The sequence below is a fragment of the Salmo trutta genome, chromosome 40 (genome assembly GCF_901001165.1).
Source record: "Salmo trutta chromosome 40, fSalTru1.1, whole genome shotgun sequence".
In the NCBI taxonomy this organism is placed as follows: Eukaryota; Metazoa; Chordata; class Actinopteri; order Salmoniformes; family Salmonidae; genus Salmo; species Salmo trutta.
In genome coordinates, this window is record NC_042996.1 from 2,627,355 (window position 1) to 2,643,933 (window position 16,579).

Genomic DNA, 16,579 nt, shown 5'->3' on the forward strand with positions numbered 1-16,579 from the left:
ATTGTGTTAGTCTGTCTCACTCAGATATTATATTAAAAACAACTGCCCCCACCCGCATCAATATTGGCCATCCCTGAAATCCCTGAAAAACACATATTATCCAATAGAACATATTTCATCATAAACAGCCTAAGTTATGAATTGGATTTTCAAACAAAGTTGTTTTATATTTAGAATGGGCACAGGACATGACACAGTCACTACACATCCCAGAATGCAGTCGATGGAGAAGGACAAGATATGAGGATGATCTACAATTCTCACGAGTTGTTTGGAGACATGCATGCATGTCATCAATGGTTATGAAGCGCACAGAGAACCGCTGAGGAAGGGCATTGACTTGATTAAACCGGCGTGGTATTAGCTCTATGGGAATTATAATCAATAATAATGTCCCACATTAAAGCGCCTATTGTTGATACGGAGAGGCGGAGGTCTACGGCTGAAAGTTCAGGTAAGAACAAATCGTAAACGTTCCTTCTATCAATCTCCGCGGTTTGTTTAGCACGCGATAATCGTGCGTTTGCAACAAATGTTGTATCGTACATAGACACGGCTCTCAAGGTAAACGTTGGCATTTGTTTTGTAAATTTCATAGAAGGTTCGACATTTTGAAAAGCCTATATTTGTGCCTTGTCAGTTAGTGTTCAATAGTTAACTTTGATTAAACTCACCTGTGTTGTGTGGGTAGGCTGCTTTCCTTCTATTTCCACAATATTTAATTTGTGCGGAGGAGCCCCTAAATAATGTTTTACACTTAATGTAGCTAGGATAACCAGGCCTCACAAACCTGTTTACTAATAGGTGAGAAACTATTCAGTTCCTGTGACGTACATCTGAAAACTGCTTGATAATTTGCTCAGACCCCCAATATGTATTTCTGTTCACAGATATTGGAACCAGATTCTGAAAATAGTGTATGGACTCTTATTACCAGAGAGATTGTAGGCTACACTGGACTATTACCTAAGTCAGGGTTCCCCAAACTCGGTCCAGGGCCCCCCCCCCCCTGGGTGCAACTAAAACGTGCACCCAGGGGGATCCTGACTTATGCTACAGTAGTGGTAAGATTAAGACAACATGAGGAGGAAAGCTCAATTTAAGACATGTCAACATGAGGACGAATGCTTTCACTAAATTTGTATTTAATTGAAAATATTATCAATCTGCTTTCTCTCAGATTATGAGAACTGTGAGTCTATTGATTGACTGGCCCGTCTCATAATTGAAGTTGCATGAAGACGATGTCACATGTTGATAAAGAATCCCTTCCCTTTGTTCAGTTAGGAGTCTTGGGACAGTGATGCTCATCTTAAATCCTGTGGAGAGTAAGTTTAGGGAATGTCAGGTCAGGAGAGCGCGTTGGATTTACAAGTACTTGTTGCTCTCTGGATTTTCCATGTATGACCATTTCAATCTCTCTGAATTGAACTTAGAAAACGCTGCTCGTCCTTTTTATAAGACATGAAGTTGTAAAGTTATCTTGCTCCCCTGTCAAAGTGGTAAACCTCCACAGAGGCAACATTTCTGTGCATCGTCATAGTGCTTGTTAAATCCACTAACGTTTGAAATCCATAGGTAATGTCATCAGTCTCACCAGGATCCCTGCACTGAAGAATTGGGTGTCGCTGCATGTGACTGTCAGGAGCTTTCTGTTAGTCACACACTGACTTGATGGGTTTAGTGCATTGGTCCACACAGGTCTCACATGACCTAACCAACTGGGATCCAGAGTTGTTCCTGATGAGGAGAAACTCCTGGCCCTAGTTGTGCCATATGGATTCTGTTTGTCTAACAATGTTGAGTTTAGTTCTCTGGGGGATACCTACTAATAAATGTTATTTTATTCTGAATGTTTTATGCAAGTTTACCTGCATCTTCTCAGATGTAATTTGTTACCCTACACAAGTTATGTTGATGAATAAACACTTCTAATAATGGAGACGTTGAAGGGTAGGTTATGTTTCATATCAATGTTTGTTTGTCCCCCAGATGCCCAATGGGACCATGACCCCAGGGTCTACCGCCGTACATCCCAGTGTGACAGACTGTGTGTGGACATTGGCAGCCATGTGGCCGAGACCCCCTCCCCAGATGTCTCCCACCAATACACCCCCAAATGCTTGTCTGCACACAAAGGTGAGGCTACAGCCTGTCCTGGCAGCACATACAGTCACAACCAACACTGACTGTTTGCTAAAGTACCCATGATGCTCTGTGCAACCGATAGCATTGGTGTAATTTAGTTTTTTGGGCTGGCTAAGCTCTACACCCTTGTGAGAAACAAGATTCATGAAATTCTGCTATATCAAATCATTTTTAAATGTCCATATGTTAGTGTGTGATACTTCATGGAAGACCTCTCATCCATTTTTCTTGTCTTGTTTTTTCCTCGTCTTGGCCGGACCATTTCATCCATTTGTTTGGTAACTTGGTGTCTGTTCCCTCAGGAGGCACTACTCCTTGTCACTATGGGGAAGAGGTTTGGCAGGATGGCTCGAGCTTGAGGACCACCATCCGAGCGGAGAATGAAGTAGAGGCAAACAAACTGGCCAACAACTACAGGGTGGGTGGTGTGTTGGACACATCGGAGAAAAAAAAGCCTGGCAGTTTTTGTCTTCCATGTGAAACAGTTATAATTTGAATGATTTACAGAATATCCCTTCAACTTGGAAGTGATGGTGTGTCTGGTTGTGTGTGTGCACATGTTCAGTTTGGCTTCAGAAAGTGGAAGAGTCACGTGACTGAGAGGCCCATCGAGGACAGGTCGGACATTGTGAGGGAGCTCTACTCGGAGCTAAACTTTGTCAGACCCCAAGGTTAGTGTCTGTCCTCCTGCTCCTAATTCACTTGCCCCCTGCGGAACCTCTAATATGACGATCATTAGAAAAGGTGCGGGTTGTGTTCAGTAGTCACCAAACGGAGATAGTACCTCCCTGTTTCGGGGGCAGTTATCTGAACATGTCCAATAAGAAATGTTGGTTTTTGTTTTCCGTGGCAACGTTTTTTAAAACATTTAGCTACCATGTGCCCTAATGAACACGATCATGGCTTGATGTGAATCATTTTCGAAATGTTTGAGGGAAAAATACTCAAGATTGTAGTGTTCTATAGCTATAGAGTAGACACTATATGTTGATGAATAGAATACACTGTCATTTTTTTTATCTCTTTGATTTCAGGTTCATTGATCACTTGTGGAAACATGGCATACTTGATTTTATTTGGATGGTGGATCTCTTTAGCCTACCTCTTGGTCTGTGTCCTAATGTTTCTGACCATCATTGGAGTTCCTTATGGTAGGAACCCCTTTCATATAATACACACATTATTTTAACGTTCTTTTAAATAAAATCTGTATTACTTTACGTCGGGATGACATAAATCTGAATTTCAATTCTAATATTTTGGGGTCTCAAATCTTATTTCAGGGAAGCTGTGTTGGAAGTTATCATGCTACTTTCTGTGGCCATTTGGGAAGTCCATACTAAAGGTAACAGTTATGACAGTGGTTGATTATGCCATTGTCTTGGCTCGTTCTCCATTGATTATTGCCTGGTCAGGGTGACGTTTAGCCTGGAGGAACCAGCTTGATCGCTGTGTTCATCATTCTCCTTGCTCCTCATATACCGTTACAACAACTAGGTCTAACAACTCGACAATAAATAACTAAAGACTTGAACACCCAGCTATATTCATGGTCTGGTTAGAAGTGTGTGCAATTGTCACCTCAATACTGTCACTCTCTGGGCCCCATTTTAATGGTGTTGTAGTCAAACTGATGGTCCTGATACTATTTCTTAGTGTTGGTTGGAGTTTATCAATAAGGTTTAATAATGTATTATTAAGGCTCTTATTGACGTTAGGTCTAATCAGACAATACAGATGTTGTTTTTACTTCCATCGCTCTCTTGCTCTCACACATTCTCTCCTTCGCTCCCTCGCCCATCCCGCTCTCTCCTTCGCTCCCTCGCCCATCCCGCTCTCTCCTTCGCTCCCTCGCCCATCCCGCTCTCTCCTTCGCTCCCTCGCCCATCCCGCTCTCTCTCCTTCGCTCCCTCGCCCATCCCGCTCTCTCTCCTTCGCTCCCTCGCCCATCCCGCTCTCTCTCCTTCGCTCCCTCGCCCATCCCGCTCTCTCTCCTTCGCTCCCTCGCCCATCCCGCTCTCTCTCCTTCGCTCCCTCGCCCATCCCGCTCTCTCTCCTTCGCTCCCTCGCCCATCCCGCTCTCTCTCCTTCGCTCCCTCGCCCATCCCGCTCTCATCCCGCTCTCTCTCCATTCCGCTCTCTCTCCATTCCGCTCTCTCTCCATTCCGCTCTCTCTCCATTCCGCTCTCTCTCCATTCCGCTCTCTCTCCATTCCGCTCTCTCTCCATTCCGCTCTCTCTCCATTCCGCTCTCTCTCCATTCCGCTCTCTCTCCATTCCGCTCTCTCTCCATTCCGCTCCCTCGCCCATCCCGCTCTCTCTCCTTCGCTCCCTCGCCCATCCCGCTCTCTCTCCTTCGCTCCCTCGCCCATCCCGCTCTCTCTCCTTCGCTCCCTCGCCCATCCCGCTCTCATCCCGCTCTCTCTCCATTCCGCTCTCTCTCCATTCCGCTCTCTCTCCATTCCGCTCTCTCTCCATTCCGCGCTCTCTCCTTCGCTCCATTCCACTCTCTCCTTCTTTCACCTGGATGTTTAGCCCAGAAGCCTGGTCAGGCGATGCTGTGTGAAGTTCCCTCACTGCGAGGCCATCCCAGAGGAATCTGACTCAAAGGAGGTGAAGGAGTCTACACCCCTGCTCATGCCCCTTTCTGTCCCCATCGAGGTCCCCCCACAACGGACGCGTTACTGGGTGAGTCTTGTCCCCTCGCCTATCGCCTCAACCCCTGTGTGGGCTAATATCTTCTCAAATAATATTTATGTCAAAAGTTATATCCTTATAAGCGTATGTTGTTTTCCTTATGTGGATTGCGATGGAATGTGTTTGGTTTAGTTTGTTCAGACTAACAAGTTATCAATCTCTAAACTCAATCTGAGTGCCTGATTGGCTGCTCTGTTTTCAAGCTTTTGCCAAGACCATTTCATAATCAGTGCTTTTTCACATCTGTCCCCGCTATGTGTGTGCACGTGCTTTTGTTTGTGTTTGCATGTGTGTCTGTGCCTGCTTGCTTGCCTGCCTGGTCTCCTGTGCTTTGCCCTGCTGGGTGCAGTGTCGTGTCAGTACCTATGTGTGGTTGTTGCTAGGCTACCCTCTCCTGGGGCTGATCCACGGCCTGGCCTGCTTCCTCTCCTGGATCCTGGTCTTCACCATCCCCTTGGCCAAGATGAACGCCCGCACCCTGGCCATCATCCTCCTCATGCCCCCCGAGGACGTCCACATCCACCGGCTGAAAAAGGTGGACGCGCTCATCAAGATCTTCCCCTTCCATGTCGTGTTGACAATGCCACCGTGTTTTTTAAAGGAATCCTTTTCCTAGATTTGGAAATGTATAATTTAACAATTGCTTTGCTGTTTTTTTCTGTCTGTTTTGCAGCCGCAAGGGTGTGAGAGCCAAGTGCTTCTCTGTTGCTACCACGCCTTCAACTGGTACTACTACAAATACACCTTGGACGGAATCAATGTGTTCGCTGTCAGTATCCTTTAACAGACCATTATGGTTGTGATTATCTATCACCTGACTCATGTCAGTGAACTGGTGGTGGCGTTCCAGGTCGTCTTTATGCAGTCACACGGCTTAGATGATCAGACCTGGAGAAGTGTTTCGTGTCCTAGGAACCACAGTCATTTGCTTTAGAGATATTATGAGTTGGGCAGCGTGACTACAAAAAAGATGACCTGGAACACCACCAAGGACCTAATGGATTGTCCTGCAAGTTGCACCTTTTACCCTGTCCAGCAGGGGTCAGCATTTCTGCTTAGTGGTTCTTTACAGTGCATCACCAATTGGCATCAGACAATCAGCAGGTTTGAGGGAATCAGTTTAAGCAAAAATAAGTATAAAATCATTAATTTGGTACACACAATAAGTAGTTAGTTAGGATGCAAGGTTATTTATAGATCTGTGATTCTGCAATGTAGTTGATATCCAACACAGCACTGTAGACTTTCCATTCCAGTTGACCCACTGGTGATCCTTAAAGCAATGTGCCCACCCAGACCTGCTGCCCCTGGTCATCACAACCCTGGTGGTCGGCTACGTGGACACAGAGAACCAGTTTGTCAGCTCGGAGGCCAAGTTCGCCGCTGCCGTCAGCTCCATCATCCCACTGTCCTATTACATTGGCATGGGCATCGCCAGGTAAGACACCCCCCCCAGTCTGCTCTGCCAACATGGACAAAATACCAGAACCACAGTAAGAGGCTAGCTTGGAGTCAAATTGTTTTCATTGTTTTGAACAGATGTTAAATCCACATAATGACGTGCTTGTGCTCCGACAAGGCCCTCTGAATAGAATCACCCCTGAGGCTGGTTGATAGTTGTTAAATTTGGTGGTGGTAAAATTTGGCGTTAGTAGTTAAAATGGTACATCTCGCTGCAGTATCTCAGCCCAGAGTAACACGCTGTCTGTCTCTCTGCAGTATCTCAGCCCAGAGTAACACGCTGTCTGTCTCTCTGCAGTATCTCAGCCCAGAGTAACTTTGCGGTGGGAGCAGTGGTGAACGCCACGTTTGGCTCCATCACAGAGATGACCTTCTACATCACTGCCCTGCTGAGGGGTCACAAGGCCGGCACCAAGTGCTATGAGGAGATCGTCAAGGCCGCTCTCACTGGAACCCTGCTGGGCTGTATTCTCTTTATCCCAGTGAGTGGCACCTAGACACACACAGGCATCTCACTAATATACACAAAAACATTACCCTCGAAGACTGACACACAACCACCAGTGTTTACTTCCTCAACAATAATAGTGACTAAAATATTACTCAAACACTTACTTTTCAGTGGCAATTGATGAGACTATATAACTTACTAAATAGACTCAGAAAACTAGAACTAAGGAAAATGTTATATTCTGCAGTGGAACAGATGCGCCACACACAGCCTAGCCTATATCCAACTGGTGAGCTGCGGGGGAGCAAGCGATGTGTGTGGCCAGATAGGCGCAGCTCAGGCTTCGCTTATACACATCTCGCAGGCGACTCTCTTTCTTCCCCGTAGCTAACCAGTCACCACCAGCCTTCTAATTACATAGATACCCTTTGTCTGGTTAAAAAACACAAGATGCTTCATGAAATGTAAAAACAGTAGCAGCTTTAAGTGAATAGTAGAACAACAGTCTAGCTATGTTTTTCTCTCCCTTCAGTATAGAATTATTTTTGAATTTGTAGACTCGCTCAACCTCTCGCACTTTCCCCACTGCATTTTATAGTCCGGTTCTGTAGCCAACATACTAGCCACTTCTCCTTATTTTCCTCAGAGAAAATGGTTTGATTTTAGCCCTTACCGTTAAAAAGATATGACCCCTAATACCGTCGCTACACATTTTACATTTATAAATCATATTGCGGGCTGTTCTAAAACTAGGCTACTTGCAGACCGGACTGTTAACCATTTGTTTAGGCTACACCTTGTTCAGTCATGTTACCTCATTAGCTAGCTATAGCCAACCACCTGGGGCACATTAAGCAGGATGCAACGTTTTGGAACGTTCAGGTAGAAATATGCTATGTAGGACAAACATGCCTCTCTGACATAAGGGATAACGTTGGCTCTATTCATGGTATTTTTTTATCTGCAATGTTTTCAACTGAATGTGGCCCTGGTAACATTACCAGTAGCCAAATGCAAACATTTGGTGGCACAGAAAGGAAAACGGATAGCAAACAATTTTGAGTAAATCCCTCTTGCCGCTACACTATATCTGACTGGTTAAATAACTTTATTTTGACTTAATGTGGACCCAGCACTTGGACCAGAACTCGAACACGGGGACTGGGATTTCAGCCATAAGAGACTCTGAATTTCACTTGGCCTTGAGCACATGGGACTTGTGACTGGAGGTTTAGTGACTGGACTACATCATGTCTCCTGTCTACCCAGGGTATCAGCATGATCATCGGGGGCTTTAAACACAGGGAGCAGAGGTTCAACAGCCGCTCTGCAGGGGTCAGCTCAGCCCTGCTCTTCATATCAGTAGGAGGTAAGAGCGTGAACACGTATGCACAGATGCGTAAGCACACACAAAGAAACACGTCTGTGTGCACACAGGCAAGTCTCTCGAGATATACTGTCTGACTCTGTAAAGCCAGTTGGGTTCTCAGTACATCGCGGCGAGATGTACTCTCCGGGTGGAGGTATATGTTTTATGATTAACGACTTATGGTGTAACTGACTTATGGTGTAACATACAGGAACTCAAGTCCTTCTGTTCACCCAACCTAGAATATCTCACAATCAAATGCTATCTCCCAAAAGAGTTTTCGTCAATAATAGCCACAGCGGTCTACATCCCCCCTCAAGCCGATACCACAACGGCCCTCAAAGAACTTCCCTGGACTTTATGCAAACTGGAAACCACATATCCTGAGGCTGAATTTATTGTAGCTGGGGATTTTAACAAAGCAAATTTGAGGAAAAGGCTCCCGAAATTCGATCAACACATTGATTGTTATACTCGCGATGCTAAAACTCTCAACCATTGTTATACTACCTTCCAGAATGCATATAAGGCCCTCCATTCGCTAAATCAGACCACGATTCCATCTTGCTCCTCCCCTCCTATAGGCAGAAACTCAAACAGGGAGCACCCGTGGTAACGACTATTCAATGCTGGTCTGACCAATCGAAATCCACGCTTCAAGATTGTTTTGATCACGCGGACTGGGATATGTTCAGAGTAGCTTCAGAAAAGAATATCGACACATATACCGATACGGTGAATGAGTTTATCAGGAAGTGCATAGGAGATGTTGTACCCACTGTGACTATTAAAACCTACCCCAACCAGAAACCGTGGATAGAGAGGAGCATTCGCGAAAACTGAAAGTGCGAACCACCGCACTTAACCACGGCAAGAAGACTGGGAATATGGCAGAATACAAACAGTGGAGTTATTCCCTCCACAAAGCAATCAAGCAGGCTAAACGTCGATATAGGAACAAAGTTAAGTCCCAGTTCAACGGCTCCGACACGAGACGTATGTGGCAGGGTCTACAGACCGTCATGGATTATAAAAGGAAAACTAGCCACGTCGCAGTCACCATTGTCTTGCTTCCGGACAGGCTGAATACCTTTGCTCGCTTTGAGGATAATACAGTGCCACCGACACGGCCCGCTATCAAGGACTGTGGGCTCTCCTTTTCTGTGGCTGACGTGTGTAAGACATTTAAGCGTGTTAACCCTCGCAAGGCTTCCGGCCCAGATGGTATCTCTAGCTGCGTCCTCAGAGCATGTGCAGACCAGCTGGCTGGTGTGTTTACAGATATATTCAATCTCTTCCTATCCCAGTCTGTTGTCCCCACATGCTTCAAGATGGCCACCGTTGTCCCTGTACTTAAGAAAGCAAAGGTAATTGAACTAAAAGACTATCTGTAAAATGTAAAAATCTGTCATCATGAAGTGCTTTGAGAGGCTAGTCAAGGATCATATCACCTCTACCTTACCTGCCACCCTAGACCCACTACAACTTGCTTACTGCCCCAATAGGTCCACAGATGACGCAATTGCCACCACACTGCACACTGCCCTGTCCAATCTGGACAAGAGGCATACCTATGTAAGAATTCTGTTCATTGACTATAGCTCTGCATTCACCCCCATAGTACCCTTAACTCATCATCAAGCTCGAGGCCCTGGGTCTGAGCCCCGCCCTGTGCAACTGGGTCCTGGACTTCCTGACGGGTCGCCCCACAAGGGTGCGTGCTCAGCCCCCTCCTGTACTCCCTGTTCACCCATGACTGCGTGGCCATGCACGCCTCCAACTCGATCATCAAGTTTGCAGACGACAAAACAGTAGTAGGCTTGATTACCAGCAACGATGAGACAGCCTACAGGGAGGTGAGGGCTCTGGGATTGTGGTGCCAGGAAAATAATCTCTCACTCAATGTCAACAAAACTAAGGAGATTGTGGACTTCAGGAAACAGCAGAGGGAGCAACCCCCCTATCCACATCGACGGGACTGCAGTGAAGAAGGTGGAAAGCTTCAAGTTTCTGAAATGGTTCACCCACAATGACGGTGTGGTGAAGAAGGCGCAACAGGGCCTCTTCAACCTCGGGAGGCTAAAGAAATGTGGCTGAACACCTAAAACCCTCACAAACTTTTACAAATGCACAATCGAGAGCATCCTGTCGGGCTGTATCACCGCCTTGTACGGCAACTGCACCGCCTACAACCGCAAAGCTCTCCAGAGTGTGTTGCGGTCTGCCCAACGCATTCCCGGGGGCAAACTTCCTGCCCTCCTGGACACGTACAGCACCCAATGCCATAGGAATGCCAAAAAGATCATCAAGGACATTAACCACCCGAGCCACTGCCTGTTCACCTCGCTATCATCCAGAAGGTGAGGTCAGTACAGGTGCATCAATGCTGGGACTGGGAGACAAACTGTTTTTCAATCTCAAGGCCATCAGGCTGCTAAACAGCCATCACTAGCACATCAGAGGCGACTGCCTGTAGACATAGATTAGAGATCACTGGCCACTTTTATAAATCGATCACTAGCCACTTTAATAATATTTCCATATCGAGCATTATACTCATCTCATATGTACAGTCGTGGCCAAAAGTTTTGAGAATGACACAAATATTAATTTTCAGTCTGCTGCCTCAGTTTGTATGATGGCAATTTGCATATACTCCAAAATGTTATGAAGAGTGAGCAAATTAATTGCAAAGTCCCTCTTTGCCATGCAAATGAACTGAATCCCCCCAAAACATTTCCACTGCATTTCAGCCCTGCCACAAAAGGACCAGCTGACATCATGTCAGTGATTTCTCTCGTTAACACAGGTGTGAGTGTTGACGAGGACAAGGCTGGAGATCACTCTGTCATGCTGATTGAGTTGGAATAACAGACTGGAAGCTTCAAAAGGAGGGTGGTGCTTGGAATCATTGTTCTTCCTTTTTCAACCATGGTTACCTGCAAGGACACGCGTGCCGTCATCATTCCTTGTCACAAAAAGGGCTTCACAGGCAAGGATATTGCTGCTAGTAAGATTTGCACCTAAATCAACCATTAATCGGATCATCAAGAACTTCAAGGAGAGCGGTTCAATTGTTGTGAAGAAGGCTTCAGGGCGCCCAAGAAAGTACAGCAAGCGCCAGGACCGTTTCCTAAAGTTGATTCAGCTGCGGGATCGGGGCACCACCAGTACAGAGGTTGCTCAGGAATGGCAGCAGGCAGGTGTGAGTGCATCTGCACGCACAGGCGAAGCCTTTTGGAGGATGGCCTGGTGTCAAGAAGGGCAGCAAAGAAGTCACTTCTCTCCAGGAAAAACATCAGGGACAGACTGATATTCTGCAAAAGGTACAGGGATTGGACTGCTGAGGACTGGGATAGTCATTTTCTCCGATGAATCCCCTTTCCGATTGTTTGGGGCATCTGGAAAAAAGCTTGTCTGGAGAAGACCAGGTGAGCGCTACCATCAGTCCTGTGTCAACACTGCAAATATTGACTCTTGTAATTATACTTCAGTATTCCATAGTAACATCTGACAAAAATATCTGAACACACTGAAGCAGCGAACTTTGTGGAAATTAATATTTGTGTTATTCTCAACTTTTGGCCACAACTGTATAAACTGCGCTCCACACAATTCTACGGTATCTTAGTCACTTTTAAATTGTTTACATATTGCATCACCCATCTCATGTATATACTGTATTGTATTCTATACTACACAACTGGCTGTTTAACAGCCATCTCCAGCACATCAGAGGCTGCTGACTATAGATTAGGAATCACTGGCCACTTTAAGGAAATTAAACACTAGCCACTTTAATAATGTCTGTGTCTTGCATTACTCATCTCATATGTATAAACTGTACTCTATACTATTCTACGGTATCTTAATCACTTTAATTGTGTGTAAATATTGCATCACCCATCTCATATGAATATACTGTATTCTATACTATGCCACTGTATCTTAGTCCAATGCTGCTCTGACATGTATGTATACATTCTTAATCCATTCCTTACTTAGATTTACGTGTATTTTGGGTAAATGTTGTGAAACTGTTAGGTGCAGTAGTATCTATCGGAGCTAGAAGCACAAGCATTTCGCTACACCCACAATAACATCTGCTAAACACGTGTATGTGACCAATACAATTTGATTTGAAGTCTGAACACACACGCACATCTACGAACAAGTTCACACACTTTGTTCTGTCCCGCAGGTGTATTTGCCCCAACCCTGTTCTCCAAGGCCTACGGTAGCCTGGTGTGTGCGGGCTGCTCCAGCTCTCCAGCCAACACCAGCGGGCCCTTTACCTGTATGGACTGCCACTATGACATGGTTAGTGCCTACATCTCCTGTTCACCTGCTGCATCATCATTATGAACTATTACATTGACTGTGCTGCGTCTCAGGGTCAAATAATACTTGATCTGCACTTGATTGAGCTTACCTGGAGCAATGGAAGCAATGAACCAGTGGCCAAAAGGGTTAACCCTAACCCATCCATCTGGTATTCCAGACAGGCTTCATTCAAGTATTTGATTGAAAACAAGTCTGATTTGAAGCCATGTCTGTAGTGTAGTGACTACTGCGGAAGTGTGTTATGAGGATGTCGTGAGGGGTGTTTGTGGGTTGCCCCAAATGCTTAAGCATGTATTAAACTAAAGCCATATTATGTTTTTCAACAGAGTGGAAGTTACGAACCCTTATATCTCAGACACATTGAGTAAGTTCCAATAAAATACCCATTCTGTCCCATGGTTTGTTGGTGTTTCCAGTCAGTAGGCCTGCTACTCTGTAGTTACTTGCTGTATGGCTTGTTTTCCAGTCAGTAGGCCTGCTACTCTGTAGTTACTTGCTGTATGGCTTGTTTTCCAGTCAGTAGGCCTGCTACGCTGTAGTTACTTGCTGTATGGCTTGTTTTCCAGTCAGTAGGCCTGCTACGCTGTAGTTACTTGCTGTATGGCTTGTTTTCCAGTCAGTAGGCCTGCTACGCTGTAGTTACTTGCTGTATGGCTTGTTTTCCAGTCAGTAGGCCTGCTACGCTGTAGTTACTTGCTGTATGGCTTGTTTTCCAGTCAGTAGGCCTGCTACGCTGTAGTTACTTGCTGTATGGCTTGTTTTCCAGTCAGTAGGCCTGCTACTCTGTAGTTACTTGCTGTATGGCTTGTTTTCCAGTCAGTAGGCCTGCTACGCTGTAGTTACTTGCTGTATGGCTTGTTTTCCAGTCAGTAGGCCTGCTACGCTGTAGTTACTTGCTGTATGGCTTGTTTTCCAGTCAGTAGGCCTGCTACGCTGTAGTTACTTGCTGTATGGCTTGTTTTCCAGTCAGTAGGCCTGCTACGCTGTAGTTACTTGCTGTATGGCTTGTTTTCCAGTCAGTAGGCCTGCTACGCTGTAGTTACTTGCTGTATGGCTTGTTTTCCAGTCAGTAGGCCTGCTACGATGTAGTTACTTGCTGTATGGCTTGTTTTCCAGGCCTCTGGTATACACCATCTCCGTGTTGCTGCCCTCCGCCTACCTGATCGGCCTCATCTTCACCCTGAAGACCCACTCCCACATCTACGACATCCAAGTCAGTGACGGGCACGACCACCAGCAGGGTCAGTGCCCACCGGAGGGCGCCAGCGGTGAGCCCACCAACCACAAACACTTTATTATTTCAAGCTTTTCCCATAAGTTCTAAACTTTTGTGGTGTTGTGGTTATATAGTAGACAGGAACTGGAATGTGTGATACTTCATTGTATTGGTTTCTATTGTTTGTTTGTGTGTGTAGGTGGTCACGGCACAGTCGTCCACTGGTCCAGGTTGAGGGCTCTGTCTGTGCTGATCATGGCCACGCTGTTAATGGCTGCCTGTGCCGACCTCACCACGGAGCACATCAAACCCATCCTCGACCACTCCGCCATCTCCCAGGTACGCCCACACCTGAGCCATGTTCATTAGGCCACAGTGTAGAAAAATGTTGTGCAACAGAATATAAACACTTGCGTTTCTTATTGGATAGGTTCAGATAGTACGTCCCCGTTTCACTCCATTCTGAACCTCTTCCTTCCCTTTCATGCCCATTGACCAACCGAGACCATACCCAGGGGAATATGATATGATTCGTGTAATTGGGTAGAAAATGTCTCTGGAAAGCTCATTATTGAAAGCCCCTGTCATTTTATAAAACAGAATTTTACACACATGATGCGACCTGCTGTTCAGGATAAGCATAAGGATAGCCAAACAATTTTTAAAATGTGTTATGTCCTGACTAGGTAAAGGCTAGTGCAATGTGTCACTGTCTGTCATTCATTTCTGCAGTATTTCATCGGTGTGACCGTGTTGGCGATGGTGCCAGAAATTCCCGAGATCTTCAACGGAATCCAGTTTGCCCTGCAGAATAACATCAGTCTCAGGTAAGCCACTATCAAGCCCTGATACTGCGTTTTCACTCTCCTGATGGATCTTGTCTCGTCATGCATAACCTAGTATCTCTAGACAGACCAGTTGCCTTCCACAATGTACCAATGTTCAAGCATACACTGTACATAGGGGCAGCAGGTACCCTAGTGGTAAGGGCATTGGGCCAGTAATCGAAAGGTTGCTAGATCGAATCCCCAAGCTGACAAGGTAAACATCCGTTGTTCTGCTCCTGAACAAGGCAGTTAACCCACTGTTCCGAGTCCGTCATTATAAATAAGAATTTGTTCTTAACTGACTTGCCTAGTTAAATAAATAAAACATAAACCAACGTCAGTTTGGCAGAGAGGAAAGGGTGGAGTTGAGCACTGGGAAATCCATCCAGAACCCTGCCGTAAACATTTCTGGTAGCTAGCTTGGAGCTTGCGAAATATATTTTACACTCCCCAATGTGTATTTCTCCAGTGACTAATAGTATTACAAGCTTACAACAACCACTGACTGGCTGTGGCTAAAATTAGCCTAGCTGTCCACGTCCGCGTTGTGTGTCCGCCTCTGTCATGTTTCCGAGGGGATTGTTTTTAAGCCCCACCTACCCAAACTCATCGTTTGTTGAGAGAGTTGTCTGTCTGTCTGAAGATCACCCTTATCGTATTGGCCATGAAAATCTGACATGATTCCCAGAGCAAGTGCTGTTGCCCCCCTAGGCCCGGGGTTTCCGAGAACTGTTAACCTGTCTTTGATTTGTCTGCAGCTTGGAGGTGGGAAACTGCATAGCCGTGCAAGTCTGCATGATTCAGATTCCCTTACTCATCTTGTTCAACACTTTTTATGTAAGTCGTTTTAAATCTTTATCTGCATTGTGATTAATTGCATCAGATGTGCACTTTATCAATATAATTGTCAGTATCTCACTTGTTTCTGTACATAAAGCCTCAGGTTTTGATTGTAGACTGTAGTGGTCAGTGAGAAGATCCCATCAAACAGGACTCCATCTCTTTTCCAGGATGTGGGATTTGTGCTCCTGTTCAGTGACTTGCATCTTTGGGCCAGCATCTTTAGTGTGATTGTGGTCAACTACATTTTCATGGATGGCAAGTCTGACTACTTTCAGGGTAAGTTGTTGTGCTTGGTTCGCATTGCTATGCCGGATATCACGGATTAGACTGAATTCCAAACCTCTGTTTCCTTTTCAGGGACTGCTTTGGTGGTGGTTTACCTCATTCTACTGGCGTTGTACTTTTTCGCCCCATCACCCCGCGCCTGTTGAGCTGCTCCGCAAAGAACAAACTTCAACTCCTAGAGTCCTTTCAGTCACTATTTACAGGAGCTGCCTTGTTTGTTTTAACTATTTCGATGCCATGTCGAGTTATAGTCTGTCTTTCAGTCGTATTCATAAGGGCTTGCAGCGGGAAGTCCAGGTAGTCCCTCCCTGTTGCAATCTGTTTTCTTCCATTTGTGCCTAATGAACATGTCCCAGTTCTGGGCATCAATGGCCCTTTACCTTTATTTGCATTATGATTTCAAAAGTAACATTCCTTCTATTTAAGCAGTGCACATCCTGGGGTTTATGTAAACTATATGTAGAAGACATGTGTTTTCAGTAGGATTTTGGTAGATTAAAATGCATATGTTAAAGCAGGGTATGTTTTTAATATTGAATTTATAAAGTGGTCACAATAGTGCTTCACATTCATTTGGGTTTGGGTAGTAAGCTGAAGCTTAAGAAATCTACACATGGTGTAATGCTAGGATTTGTATGGGGAAAAAGTACAAATTTACTGCCACTTTCTTGACATTCCTGTTCTGTTTTCTATTCTTGTGATTTTCTTTGTTGCAAAGTATTGCATTGGATAAGGTGCAGCCAGGTCTATTTCAACACAAGGTCTTGCACCTGAGCAGGCAGGTAAACAAACTTCCACACAGCTCTTTGTAAAGGAATGGTATCTAGTCATAAGCAAGGGCATGCCAATTTCAATGTGCTTGTTGCACACAGGATGTTATGGTGGTTAAATAAATCTTGACTATTAGGCAAACCTAGATAGTACTTGGTAAAGTGTGCA

At 45.4% G+C, this 16,579-nt stretch overlaps 1 protein-coding gene across 1 annotated transcript; it reads left to right on the forward strand.

The window, feature by feature from the left end:
• The first annotated feature begins 82 nt into the window (after positions 1 to 82).
• On the forward strand, positions 83 to 16,552 carry LOC115180605 (low affinity vacuolar monovalent cation/H(+) antiporter). Its single transcript, XM_029742827.1, has 20 exons — positions 83 to 454; positions 1,993 to 2,139; positions 2,451 to 2,566; positions 2,714 to 2,819; positions 3,183 to 3,299; positions 3,432 to 3,493; positions 4,683 to 4,835; positions 5,194 to 5,379; positions 5,518 to 5,617; positions 6,141 to 6,282; positions 6,604 to 6,787; positions 8,026 to 8,125; positions 12,327 to 12,445; positions 12,796 to 12,833; positions 13,586 to 13,737; positions 13,885 to 14,024; positions 14,418 to 14,512; positions 15,271 to 15,349; positions 15,523 to 15,631; positions 15,713 to 16,552. Exons 1-20 carry the CDS (start codon positions 391 to 393, stop codon positions 15,784 to 15,786), a joined length of 2,283 nt encoding a protein of 760 aa, XP_029598687.1. The 5' UTR covers positions 83 to 390; the 3' UTR covers positions 15,787 to 16,552.
• Positions 16,553 to 16,579: the final 27 nt, after the last annotated feature.